General features: G+C 38.4%; 1 protein-coding gene across 6 annotated transcripts in view; it reads right to left on the reverse strand.

Moving 5' to 3' along the window:
* TNPO1 (transportin 1) overlaps positions 1-14,831 on the reverse strand; it is a 116,558-nt gene that overhangs the window by 55,336 nt on the left and 46,391 nt on the right. For all 6 annotated transcript variants that reach the window (XM_019532274.1, XM_019532272.1, XM_019532270.1 and 3 more), the window contains 4 exons: positions 11,666-11,815; positions 6,944-7,050; positions 5,543-5,676; positions 2,929-3,010 (listed from right to left, as the gene is read on the reverse strand). In XM_019532274.1, coding sequence (XP_019387819.1) covers positions 2,929-3,010; positions 5,543-5,676; positions 6,944-7,050; positions 11,666-11,815 — 473 coding nt within the window. The remainder of the gene's footprint in view (positions 1-2,928; positions 3,011-5,542; positions 5,677-6,943; positions 7,051-11,665; positions 11,816-14,831) is intronic.

Genomic DNA, 14,831 nt, shown 5'->3' on the forward strand with positions numbered 1-14,831 from the left:
GCAGCACATCTGAATAAACCACATGGTAATGCTTATTAAGTACAGTCCCTCTGACTGCCGATTCTTTTTAAAGTCATGGTGGGCCACTATAAAACATGCGTTTTCACTTCCTCTTCACTTCCACAGCCAAGCTGTGCCTTTTTCTTTCCTTTTTCCAATGATTCCTGTTTCTTTACCTTAAATGGCTGGCAAACATCACGACATGGGACCTAAATAGTTCACCCAGAATCCCTCTCTTGCCCCTTCTCAACCTGGCACATATGATTAGTATGGCCCCACCATAAGGTGAAGCCAGGAAACGTTGCCCTGCACCTCATCTGCTTATACCCTTTTTGTAGCATCCCAGAATTCATGACAAGAACACCCAATTCCACTCATGAGTGGGGGCTAATTAACACACTGAACATTTGGGGTAGAGGGCAGTATCTGGAATACATACACATACTAAAGCAATGCAAAGCTCTGGGGTCACCATGCACCATGGCTTGAAATAGTGTCAACGCTGATGGAGCCAGCCTAATGAACTATATGGTAAATGACAAGCCTTTGTGCACAGTGGGCACATCTACACATGAAACTAAGGCAATGCAATAAACTCTGGAGCAGTTCATACCACAGTCAACTGCTCCAAGGCACAGTGTTTATACATGAGCCAGGGACAGCAGCAATTTGAGCCAGGGCCAAGCAAGGCCCTGGCTGGCTGGGCTGACAGCGCAATTTATACCCCTGGTCACCACTTACAGGTGTGTTTCAATACAGTAAAGTACTCTACCATAATATGGTACTGTCTGAGGAACTAATTAGTCAACTCCGCAGTAAAATGCACATGTAGCTGAACCCAGTTTGTACTATGTATAAGTAGGAGCTAAAGTGCTGCTCAAAAGTGTCTTTAAGGATTACCTGTACTAAAACTTGCAGCAGTTTCAAACCAGGTAACATGCATCAATTCTGAATGAACTAAGTGCATGGGTACTATATGCAAATTATTACAGCTACGTTTATTTCAAAGTCAGATTTTTTCAAAATTTGCTACCATGTGCTCAGGGAGACCAGGGTCTGACAGTAAGGACAGGGGGAAGGGGCTACCAGGGAAAAAAGTTGGGGGGAAGCAGAATGCTCCAATTTATTTTCCCTACTGTAGGGGGACAAATTCAAGACAAACTTCTAATACAGTACTTATGGAGCTGTTTTAATGAAGAACAACCTAGTAGAGCATGTATATGCAGATTTCCTGTTACTCATATTTAGAACTTTGTTCATCTCAGATTCACAACAGCTCCTACTACATTACAGGAATGCTGAACACACTGTCCACTTGGGGGGAAAAAAAAAGGTCAGAATATATGTACAACACAATCTGAATTTGTCATCACAATTCAACAATAGGCACTCTTATTGCCTTTTAAAGATACGGGCAGATCAGCTAAAGGCTGTAGACTCTCTAGAAGCTCAGTGTAACTTCAAAAGCAGATATGCACGAGGCTGTGTCTGCACAGGCAAATAAACATGGTATATGCATTAGCTAAAAATAGTTAGCACAGCACAGGTACAGACAGAGGTCCAACTCCCAGCTGTAACTCAGAACCTGTTCTGCAAAGCATTCTGAGTTTGCAACATTACCCCAGACCAAACAGAAATTCACTGTTGGTTCCAGGGGGGAGGGTAATCTAGCTGGGTCTGGGAGCCTAGAGCCAGGTTCCCATAGGAACAACCAGGTTCTTGGCCAGTGCTTGTTGTTTTCAGAATGAGATAGGGGTAAAGGCAATAGAAAAGGCTTGGTCTTGGGGCTCCCCAGCTGGCACTGAAGGGTGGAGTAGGTGAATTGGAGCCCCGACCCCCCTCCTCAGGGGGGGCTCCAATTCATTCACTCCACCATCCAGGGGGGCTGAAAAACCCCAAGACTGAACTCCCTCCGCTCCCCCCCCCCCCATTCTGAAAATAGTGACAGCCTAGGAGCTTCACAAACACAAGTTACAAAAAATGCTATATTTTGAAACGTTTTTATCTTGATATCTCATGCAATGAGGAGTCAGATTTTCACCTGGTTGGCCTTTTAAAGCTGTCTGTAGCAGTGAACTTGCGTTTGGTCACAACTACAAACTGCTTTCCGTGGTCAGACAGGACAAAAATTGTCACTTCTGTCTGCATCCTCTATGACAGCATGTGCTTTAGTTCATACTAGGAACCACGGTATGGCTCCCTGGAGTGTTTGCATTCTTATTGCAAAGACACACTAAAATCCATGCTGCCACATCTTCAATGTGATTCTCTGTTAGGCTAACCAGTTTGTTGAATCCACACCTGAAACAGTATGGCACAAGTACAAAAATGTACAGGTGAATCCCTATTCAGAGTACAGTTACCCCCTGAAGACACTTGCAATCCACATCATTGTACCTACAGATGTCAATCAAGACCTTTGCTGAAGACTATTATTTGAAAGATCTCATTTTTTCTACAATTGGCTTTTGACAACTTTCTATATAATTACTGCAAATGTCTAAACACAGACTTCCAATAAAGCTCCAAATGGAAAAATTAGATCATAAAGTAAACAACGCTTACAAATTACAATAGCATCTACAATTTTCCTGATTGTGCACAACTTGAAAATCTGGCTGTGATGCAATCTAACTGAACAAAACAACAGAAGAACATGCTTATCCCCCACACACACCCACAACATTGACAAGTCTTTCTAACGAAGTGATTTTACTTGTTTTCTTGCATAATAATATTACTGTAAAAATCATTTTACAACAAGCCAGAGATCAGAATCCATAGCAGTCAATGAGGGTTAAGGGAAAAGGATGAGACAACTTTAACTCTTCAGTATGATTTGAGAGAGGAAGCGTGGAAAGTGTAAAAGCACTTTTTTATTTTGCAGAATAGTCAAACAACATGCAATTTAAGAGAAGAGCCACCTACCTCAATAAAAGAATCAATGTGTAACATAAGAGCTTGAGTCCTACTGATAATAAACTGATTGACACAGGCAACAGCATGGGACCTAAAAGCAGAACAAACAGTTACTTAAAATAGATGGAAAAGAAACTGTTCTCAGAACATGTATATAAGCTGCATATAATGATCTAGAAGAAAAAAGAAAATCTGCAGGGAAGGGGAGCAAAGCAAAAAAAAATATATATATACACTGTTATATCTAATGAACTTTGCAGAAATGGTGAGAGCAGCAGGACAACATACTGGCTATGACTAAATCCTGATAATAGGCTACAACATCTTAATTATGTTTGCTCCAAAACTGTCGGAAGTCAGAAAGACTGAACAATGAAGTCCTCAGCCCTCATTCATATAAACCAATAAATACAATAGGTATTTCTACAGGATAAAGGGATAAGATGGAATGAACACATACTGATGCTATGACTTAGTCCATATACAGGTCCTCAGCCTGTTATCTTTCCACACTAAATCAGAGTAATAGCCAGGGTAGAATCGGGTTTTTCTGCTCTGAGGTTGGACAGGCTCCCCTGATTAAAAACTCACCTTGCTTTCCAGAAAATGGGCATGCCAAGATTTCCCCATAAACTCTTGAAGAAATTAGGCATTTTTATGAAGTACCTTATACTATATCATGGGCTAACCTGAAGCACAATATTAAGAAAATACATGATTAAAAGATATGAAAAGCAATGGAATGAGTGTTAGTTTGAGTTTAGGGAAAAGTGTCAGGTCTGGAAATATTATGCAACTGAATATTATGTCTCAAAACAATCATCTTTGTATTAGTGTGAATGCTGGACTTACAGACCAAAGTGATGAATATTTAATGAATCTGTCTCCCTACTGCCAAGCAAACAGTCTGAAAAAACAGTACTGTTTATATTTAATGGGAATGGTTTGTATGGAGGACAGGGAATAAAGGAAGCCACAACCACTTCAAGTCTCAAAGAATAAATATACAGACAGACAGACAGACAGACAATTACAGAAGTGGAGAAATCACTTAAAAGATATAGGGATGTGTTTTATGAGACATTTACATGGGATCACTAGACGATTTATGATCTTATCAATTACCAGCCTCTTTCTGCTTAAAAAAATATGGTTTCCTAGTTCTGTCCTGCATCAGTGTTGACAAGAACATAAAAACAGTGGTCAATGAAAAATTTAAAGTTGTCTCACATATTTTTGAAAGTGAAAATAGAATTAATTTAAATGGTATCTCTAGAAGTTTAAAAAAAATCATATAAATTGTAAATGAATTCTGCTTAGATCATTTCTGGAGGCTCACCTCTAAGAAAAATTCTCCTGAAGTTTAGCATAAATATTTAATGGTATTACTAATACCTCCTACCCTTAGAAAACTACCACCAAGGACCATAAATTAAAGGTAGGATGCAGTTCACAGATCCCCTCCATCCAAGAAACTCCAAACTGATTTAACACACCCTACAGCAAGCTGAAACAGATTAAACAGCCTGGGTGGCATGATAAAAAGAATACACCCAAAAAATAAAAAATGTTGGCCCCCAACTTCATACCATTATTAGAGAGTAAAGGCTCATCCTTATGGTGGATTTCCTCATATTTTATCTATTCAGGGTTTTGATGTTTCAGTGGTGAAAACCAACACCACAACTTTGTCTCAACTGCATCCCCACCACCATCTCTTATCTCTTGGATTTCCCTCTCCAAGTGTTGGTATTATGGATCATCTCTTTTGAGCCATTACTTAACCAACATATGCATACGTTCTCTTATACCGTCTCCCCGGCAACCCTCTATCTTTTTATTTAGACAATAACTTCCAAATATGGAACCAGAATAAATTCACTGTACTAACAGCTAGTTATTTCCTTGACAAATATTGCATTGCCTCTCTAAAAACAAATCAACATGGATTTTTTTTGGTCCTATAAACACTTCAAAACATGGCACTGATGGGCACACTAATTAATGCCTAAATCAGCAGGCCATAGGTATTATTCAGTTATCACTTTGCAAATATTTCTAGTACTACATTATTTAGTGTGACAGGGAAACGAATCCCCTTTTAACTTGACCCAATCAAAATGAAGAAAATAGTCTAAAAATCTCAAATAACAAAGAAAAGCAACCTTTGTAAAAAGTGTTCTAAGGAAAGTAACATTTTACTTCTTTACTCTTCTTCTTCCTAAGACAGTCACTATAGCTTTAGAAAAGTTGGATTCTATTATGGGTAACACTTCACAAGCAAGAAATGTATCAACTACGTTTCAGTTGCTAAATCATATTATTGGTGCTAAGCAAGCCAGGAAACCTAGTCAGCCTTTCAAAATCCTGTAGGCTGTTTGCAGGCTGAAAGACAAATACCATATTTTTACTTATTAACTGAGTAAATCTGATACATAAAGTTACAGATATAAAAATGAAGCCCGAGGGCTCTCTCTCACTTGTCCGCCCCTTAGACAGGCAGGATTACTTTTTTGTTGTTGTTGACTGAATGCACTTTAAAAAACACTTTCCATAAAGCCTCTTACAAATTACCTACATTAAATTTAAGTTTGAAATTGCAGTGCTGCACATAAAAGCTTACCTTATTTTTGGACTGCTGTGCTTGAAGAATTGTAAAAATTTAGGGATCATGATATTGAGGGGTCTGTCTAAAACATCACTATCTAAGATTTCAGCAGAATCTTCACATATCTTCTGAAGAGCACCAAAAGCACCCTGTAAAGATAGAAAAATGTATTTTCTTTCTGCAGAAAAAATAAAATCATCCAAATTCCATAAGCAGTTGAATTTGATATTTATTAGGGAACACAGTGTATTAATAGCAGCAAGGACCTCAAAGGATAGTTCAGTTTCAGCTTAATGACATAATAAAAAGGGTCATTTTAATTTTTCTTACCAGTAAGATCACAACATGAGTGGGTAGATGGTAGTGAAGGTTTCACTCTGGCATGCAATTGTAGTCTACCCATCTGAGTAATTTTCTTGCCATGTTTGTTAAAATATACAAACTATAAAGAACGTTTGTGAGAGATGATCCAAGCAGAATGTGGGGCCCGGAGCAAATCAGCCTGTGTGGGGCCCTGCCCATGGACTCAAGGAAGCCAGTGGCAAATTCGGTGGTGAGTGGGGGAGTTGCCGCAGCTGCTTCACCCAGCTCTGCAGGGCCCCCCAAAACACAGGGCCCAGGGTGGTTGCCCCAGTTCGCCCCCTCCAGAGACAGCCCTGACTTTTGTCCATCTCAAACTGATGTGGAATGTGGCAAATGTATTCTTTATCTGTCCTTAAATTTCAAATATGTACCACAGCAGTTAGTATGCTCTGCCTTGTATTTAAATCACTAGTAACACAGTTATTAAAAGGCTAATTTAAAACTTTATTTTGAGCTAGTTTCTCCTCACTCATAAAATATAAACATGACAACTGTGTACCTAGATGATTTGGATAGCCTAACTAGGCCATGACTGGTTAGATCTCATCTTGGTTGACAATCTCTTATTGCTGTCACATTTCCATAAAAACAAACACACAGTCTAGGAACAGCTTCCTAGATCTAATACAGAGTAATTAAAATCAAGTGGTATAAGAAAACTACTCATAGGAAGATGCCTGGGAGACACCTATTCATCTGTTTTGATGGCAGAAATAGACACTGTATGAATAATTTAAATTTTAAAATCCATCAACCAAGGCTTGACTTCCACATCCACTGATTGATGACACTAGATATCTAAAAAGAACAAATTCTGACACCAATCTAACATGTTTCTGCCCATGGAGATTTTTAAAGTTCCTACAATAAAAGTAACAAAAAAAAATTGGTATCTCATTAAGACAAAAAGCTAAGTCACTATTAAAGAATGAGAACAAGGCAAAGACAGAAAGAAATCAGCAGCAGGACTTACTATTCTTTGAAGAAATTGGATGTATTTTATTAATAAAATAAGCATTGAGAACAATTTTTATTTGAAACAAACTTCCTCACCTCACACGTATTGTAGTCTTCAGAATCCAACAGGCTGCAAAGCTTTGGTAAGAGTTCCGGCCAGTTTTGCAATTCCCCCTTTGAGGCAATGGTTGTAATCAAAATACCTTGAATGCATCAGACAAAGGAAAGAAGGAATTAAGAATCTCTTAAAACACCCTAGAGGAGCAACAGTTCTCTCCCTTCAGTACTGTTTCTCAAAGAATGATTTACTTTTGTTGAAAATGGAGAAAAATAAAAGGAAGGAAATTTTACTTGTTAAACTCACTCTCTATTTAAAGGGTCTACGAGTATGAAAGCTGTTTTTTCCTGCCTGTTCCAATGTAGAAAGTTCAGACTTACTGAACAATAAAAGGATAGATCACTCCCCCACCTTTAACTAATTCATTTAGAAAAAATGCCAGAACACAGTACTCACTTCCCCTTTAAGCTGAACCACTACTGAATCCCTCTGATGTAATAATGCAGTGGAAACTAAAGGCTTTAAAAAGCAACACCTGCTAAAACCATCCATGCCTCAGTTTCCCCACTAAACAGTTGTCTCTTCTCTCACATGGACAGTTTATTATTTCAGTTGAACTATAAATTTTCTCTTCTCGCAAATCTGAAGTTCAACAAAAAGCTTTGGTCCAATTCTGCTTGTTCAATCAACTATCTGTCAGGAGTGTACAGGAATCTCTTTTTTCCCCTAGAATTATTACTTATCATTCAAGAAATAAAGACTATTACTTGCATGTAAAGCTATGCTACCAATGCATATGGAATACTCCCTACGCTATATATTTGGAGCTTCAAACCCAAGAGCTTAACCAACAAAACATCTGCTACAGCCTCAAACTGTCCCCACTTCATTTCTCAGATCCATCCCTTCTTCCTGACTTCCCCGCCCACCTCCCCCCAAGGCATCTTCCTAGCAATGTCACAACCTTCTTCTATGGTCTCTAAAGCTTCTCCCTGCCCCACCTCTGCCAACCTCTCTCCTTAGTGGGAACTTCAATACAGCTCAGAGCAGAGTTGATGGAAACCTTCATCAGCAGACAATGTTTCCACTGCCCTTCCTCCTCCTGAGCAAAGAGTTCTTAGTGAAATGAAGAAAGCAATACTAACTTCAGAGTAGAGATTGGAAAAAGTCTGCCCCAAATTTCAAACTGCTCATCTATAGAACACTATTTCTGAAAAGGTGGATGGCTTCTTGTTCAATGGGTCCTTAACTCTTTGGACACTTGAACTCTATATGCAAGTCTTTTCCTATATGCCAACTTGTTTAGGATACCAAGGAGAATTCAAAGAGCCTACCAGACTAAGAGGTTTTACTTTCTGGATAAAAAATAATAAATAGGGCTCTTTTAAACATCCAAAGCATGTACTTCCCATAGATCAGAAATGGGTTGGCCTGGGTTGAAATACGCTTAAAAAAACAGCCCAAAAAACCTGACACAGATTTAGGCAAGAAGCTTAAGAAACGTCAATACCAGTTTGCTTACTACACTGCAGCATAGGAAGAAACAATGGCTAAGGAGGAAAGAAAAGTCCCATTTTTGCCAGCTGTTTTCCAAGACCAGCCAGATACATTTTTTAGAGAAAACAGCAACAAACCCTAATAAAAACAGTCATTCAATATGCATGGATTATGGTCTGTCCCAAGATTCCTATTCCTGGACCACTCTTGGATCATCCAGGAAGACGGGTGGAGTATGCCTAGGTCTACAAAGGATCTCCCTACACCTCTGAAATGATGAGACTAAATGCAGTGCAGGTGGAAAAGAAGCTCCTAAAGACAAATCCACTTCCCAGGGCTCTCTCAACCATTTTGAGATCACTGAAGTACTTATTGCACTGTGTCTCAGTTTTCTCCAGGTACTCTGGCAGTAAATATGGCTAGGTAGAAGGTATATTGGATGCATAAGATCCGGTATGGAACAAAAAAAAAGAAAAAGAAAAAAATACATCCAACAAGGACTCTCTGCTTGTTTTTGTCAAGGGGTATTTCAGTCTTCTTACCCCCTCCTGAAAGTTAAAGAGATACATATTCAGGTTTCTCATCTCTTGAGCACAGTCTACTATTAATGTTTCAGTGACATTCAAGTTGGTTTTGCCAGATATGCTTATAAGCAGATCTCCCCCAAAAGGCGCAAGTATGATAATGACCTCATGGTTGATACCACTGTCAATTTCTGCTTTTGATCAGACATATACCCTCCCCTATTTATGTAATACATGGCAGTAGGGTTGTCCATCAAGACCCAGTCCACTTGGCAAAGTAACAGAAAAAAATCTAGGCCTAGCAAACTGTCCTAAATTCCAAATGGCTGATGCAGAGATTTGGCTCCCAAACAGTAACACCTTTCCCAGCTTAAATTGTTTGTGATCACAGCAGTGGGCATCAAGGGAAGGCTTATTCCCTTTTGTATGCTACCTTTGATTTCCCACCAGCAGATACAGTATTAAATGGTTAGGCTTCTTTTCAGTTTGTCCATCTTTGAGACATGCTCTTGAGCCAACCAATATTGTAACAGTCTTATACATATCCAGAAGGGTTACTGTAAGCCAGGTAAATAATGTACCACATATCTCAACACCTGCCTACAATATAAATTGTAAAGACCCTTAAGCATCCAAAGTAACTTGACTATCTGTGAGTGTTTTGCTGGACAACGATTATAACTAGGCCTTTCGACTAGTTGCTCTGCAGTATTATTTATTTAGTAACAATGCTATAAGGGTTTGCAGCAGGCAGCACAAGCACATCAGGCCATCACAGCTTAGCGACTGAAAACTTATGCCAAGAAATCCATTTGAGTTGATCTCCTATCCAGAGTGATCCATACTAATTCAGTTCCCACCAACAGAAAGAGTAAAAGTAGAGAAGATCAGAGAGGAATTTGTTGACGGATTCATGCACCAAAGAAAGAGAAAATCTTGGTTGAAACGGGATACATCCTGGCTGGGTTTTAAGACTGCTGGAAAAAAAAATGTTGGCATATACCAGATGTCTCTATTGTTAGGGATTAATCCTTGGCTGATTTTATCCTTTACCTAATCAATTTGCCAGACATGACAAATATCAAAAAGCTGAAGAAGTGGTTCCACCATTGCAGTATTTTTGACAGCCTGAATCTCTTGCAACTGTTTTAGTCATGAGAAGGCAACTCGCACCAAATACAACAAGAGGATTCATATAGAAAAGAACAAGAAGGTTCAAAGAATAAGACCATTGGCTGAGTATACCCAATATGTTTTGCTTAGCCTAGAGATTCCCAAAGGGTGTGCCAGGGCACACAAGGCTGCTGTAAGATCCTCTTGTGAGAAGACAAATGCTCTCTTCTCTCAACCAATCACTATGCACATACCCCAGCAACTCCAGCAGCACATACAGTTGCTCCTCCAGGTACTGCTGTCCCCGCCTGGGGTCAAGAAGGGGAAGAGAAAGAACAAAAAGCAGGGCACAACAGAGAGATATCCCACCCCTGCTGCCCTTAAGTAGCACCACAAAGATCAGCAATTTTGAACTTTAGAGCCTCAAAGGTCCCCCCTTCCATATCTCTTCTGAATTTAGATCAACTTCAGTGTTTTTGAACTGGAGTGCTGTGAAATTTAGAAGAGTTATGGAGGGTTGCCTAGAAGCTAAAAATGTTGAGAACCATAGGTACAATTTTTTGGCTTAAAGAGGATACAGTATACTTACCTGGTGTAATTTTTTAACAGTACATCTCAGCACTGATGATTTCCTCTGGCAGGGGATCGCAATACATTGTGTTTTGGAAACTCCCCCCCACCCCCTTTTTCAGGTTTAAGAGTGGAGCATGCTGCCAATTTAAATCCAAAAAAAAAAAAAAAAGTGTTCCTCAGGTATCAGAAGTTTGGAAAACACACTATCTTAGCCAATCTGTAGTCTGCTGAGAGATTATATAAATTTGGGTAAACACAAAACCACCAGTTCTGACAGAAACCATGATACTCTACACAATCTAACCTAGGAAAGAGGGTTGCATTTAGCCAAAAAGGTTAACTATTTGGACTACAATTAGATGAAAAGCAAAAGTTGAATATATTTAAAAATTAAAGCCTAACAAAGTTAAAACTACAAAAAAGGAATCATATCCTTATCAACTTGACCATATTGTTTATGTTCCAATCCCTCATCAATTCATCAGTTGTCCTTTTTGATTAGAAGTAGGACAGAAAACTGTCATTTTCCACTAGTTTGAAAAGCAGATCCTGCAATAGTGCAATGACATAGCCATTTGGATTCTATCATAACACAATTCATTACAGCAGAAAAGACACAGACACACAGTTACATAAAAAGTTTTCTTGCTACAAACAGAAGGCTGAAATGCAAGTTTGATACGACCTGTCATTAATCTCATTCCATCTTTAGGTACAAATACTGGAAGCAGTTTTTACATTTTAACATACCTGAACAAATAGTACTTCTGACTTATAAATTAAAAGACATTTTGGAATTTCCAATTCAGCTTTTAAGTAAAAAGTGCACAAAAAAATCAGAAACATATTATTTATACACGTAGAAATGCTATTAACTTGCACTTGTCTCATCTGTCTGATATCATCATTTTGGTTTAGTTTTCATGATCAGAGCACTCTCTTGAAAAGCTGAAGCTATAGACTCTATTCATGTTCCTACTACTATGAGGTAGGACAGAAATGCATGTAATCTGAAGAGAGAAAAACTATGAAGAAATATATCCAGAAACTCACCTACAGTGGCTCTAATTAGTGGGGAAGAATCACCAATGTTGTTTAGACATTCACTTTTAATGAAATCAGTTACCCCATTGGGAAAGTTGTGAAAATGAGCTTTCACATTATTCTTCAAGATGAGACCACTCAGGGACCGTGTAGGTTCATCTGCAATAAAACAAAAATTTCCATTCAGATTTCAACAGGTTTGTAACATCAGCACAATTCTAGAATTATGTATTCCTTTACAGAAAAGAATCATACATAGTATTGTACCACTGAAATTTCAGTATCTCCACTGCTGCTTTTAAACAGAACACTGGCCATAAAGTGCAATCAATACACATGGACAAATCTTAGATACATAAAGTAGCAATGGCTGCAGAATTAGAACTCATGAAAGGCTGATTAGAACAGATGCTTTTTGTTGGCTACTCTACAGTCTTGTTGCAGTACTGAATACTAAAAGAAATTACAATTCATTTTTTCCATCTCATCTCACTAACCCAGATACTGGAGATAAATTAGGGACAGTGCAGCTAAACCTTAAGCCAATATATTGAACTACTTACTACTGAACAGACCAAGGAACTATTTTAATCAACTCCTTCATTTGCTACACTTCTGAAGTTATTTCTGAATAGATGGGCATGGGTTTTGCAATGCTTATAAACAGACATGTGGCATGAATCCTCTGGTAGTTATCACACCTGTATCACTTCTAAAAATCATTGTGAAATGTCAACTGTGATTCCACCCTAAATTCATTTGGCAAGAGTCAGATGAGACAGAGTTCACGCATCACCTTTTATTTTTAAGGGTCTTGCCTACCTTTTCTTGTTGTATTATAAAAATTACTGAGCCAAAAGCAGTTGCCCTGCAAATATATACAAAAAAAGCTATGAAATGTATGTAAATGTATGTACTAACTGCTCATTTAGCTGCACCATGAATCTAAAGTACTTACTTTGAACAAGATGGATTGCTACATGTATGAGTTTAAGCTCTGCTTCATGGCTCTTGACATGCAGTGCTCAAACCTGAAGTACTGAATGATGGAGCCAAGCACTGTCATCCTGACTTTGCGACTGCCTGTATATTTGTTCACTGTCCTCAAGGAGAAAGACCTTTCCTCCTCCCAACCCAAGGTAAGGAAATATCAAAAGTAGAAGCCTTGTCATGAACTCTGTCATCCTCTTATCTGGCTCCTAAAACAAGCCAGTGCATCACTTTTTGCAATATGATCTTTTTTACAGTAGGCTAGGGAAAATGGTAGAAATACATGGAAGAACCACAGGTGATGATGTCTAACATTCATTTGTTCAAGACAATATATAACGAAATCGAACTGAATAGGGCAAGATGACACAAGGGATGAGTGCTGGCTCCTGATGGACTCCAACAGAACATGACTTCCAATCTAATCCAATCTGCTGTCTGACCAACAAGACAACACAGATAAAAGAAACAACAAATAAAAGTTCCCTTTCCTGTTATTTTAACCATTTATGTAGTAATCTGGCTGACTGTTTCAAGAGGAACTGAACCCATTGTAATGGTTGGTGACAATAATATATAGAGATTCTAAGGGGAGATTGATGTACACATTTTCAGTAATGTCAGCATAGCCACTTTTAAAAGGAGTGGTTGACCCTTGAACTATAATCTGTTTTTTTAAATGTGAGATCCCTGTACAGTAGCTTGTACCCCTCAACACTTTAGAGGTTGACAGCAACAAAGCTCAACCCATGGTTGAAAAGGGCCATAAATATTGCAGCCTAGCCAGAAACACTCTTGTCAGAGCAGTTCTCAAGCTTACCAACCGTACAGCCGTCTGATCTACTATATTTCTTTGTGTCCTAGAGCGCTCTTGACAGAAAGGGAAGCCTCCAAATGAAAAGAAGTACAGTATGATGGCGAAGACATACTAAATGGTTTGAAAAGAATGCATGAGTTTAGCAGAACTAGTGTGCTGGAAAACTTGTTGGGTTTGGTCTTCCTGCATTCAAACACTTACAATCCAGTCAACACATTTAAAAATATTACTACTTTGTTGTATAACAGAAGATTTAGAAGAAACACCTAGAATTGTTTTAAATAACAGAAAAGTTTCAAGTACAGCTGTTACCTGATTTTGTATTTTCACACTGCATCTTTCAGTAAACAAGAAACAGGCTATGGCAATGCAACTCCAGCAATGCTGAATTTGAGTTTTGTTTACTAAAATGGAACCAGGACTTTAAAATTCCTATGACAAAACACGCAAAAAATCTTTTTTTTATATATAAGGAATCTCAAAAATAAATAAATAAATAAATAAATTTTTTTTTAACTGGGGGGGGGAAGAAAAAAGAAAAAAAATAATAATCAAGAACAGCACACAGCCAGGAAAAAAAAAAAACAGTATAGATTTGCTAAATGTTACTGTTTATCCTCTAACATTCACCCCAGATAGACTAAGGGTAGGGAGGCAGGGGGCGTGTGCTTGCGTGCATGAGCGCACATGATCAAATAAAGTGAACTACAAAGTTGCAAACTTCACTGCTGACCTAGATAGAGACTGAGATCATGAACCTGGCTAGAATTTGACAGTAAAAGGAGCCTCACTAGCAAGGAGCGCACCAGACTTGGGAGGAAAAGGTGATTTTCAACAAGATATCTATCCCATGACAGATAGATAGTATTAAATTGAATGAAAGATCTCATTTTACCCAGTCATTTCATTTGTGCATTTGCATTGAAAGACCTAGTTTACACGGCATATGATAACCATTTTTAAATGCAACAGGTACACATGGTAAACACAGACAACGTAATACTCTTTCATAAGAGTACAGACAAAATTAAGACAAGCAAATTATGATAATTAAATTCTGAATCATAAAACAAAAGAAAAATAGGACTGGAAGGGACCTCAGAAGGTCACCTAGTACCCAACCCCCCCGTTCAGGCTGGATAACTGCTGTCTAAATCATCTCATCCGAGTACAGGCATACCTCAGAGATATTGCAGGTTCGGTTCCAGACCACCGCAATAAAGCAAATATCGCAATAAAGCGAGTCACACGAATTTTTTGGTTTCCCAGTGCATATAAAAGTTATGTTTACACTATACTGTAGTCTATTAAGTGTGCAATAGCATGATGTCTAAAAAAAAAAAGTACATACCTTAATTAAAAATACTT

Source organism: Crocodylus porosus, unplaced genomic scaffold (genome assembly GCF_001723895.1).
Source record: "Crocodylus porosus isolate Cpor-Errol unplaced genomic scaffold, CroPor_comp1, whole genome shotgun sequence".
In the NCBI taxonomy this organism is placed as follows: domain Eukaryota; kingdom Metazoa; phylum Chordata; order Crocodylia; family Crocodylidae; genus Crocodylus; species Crocodylus porosus.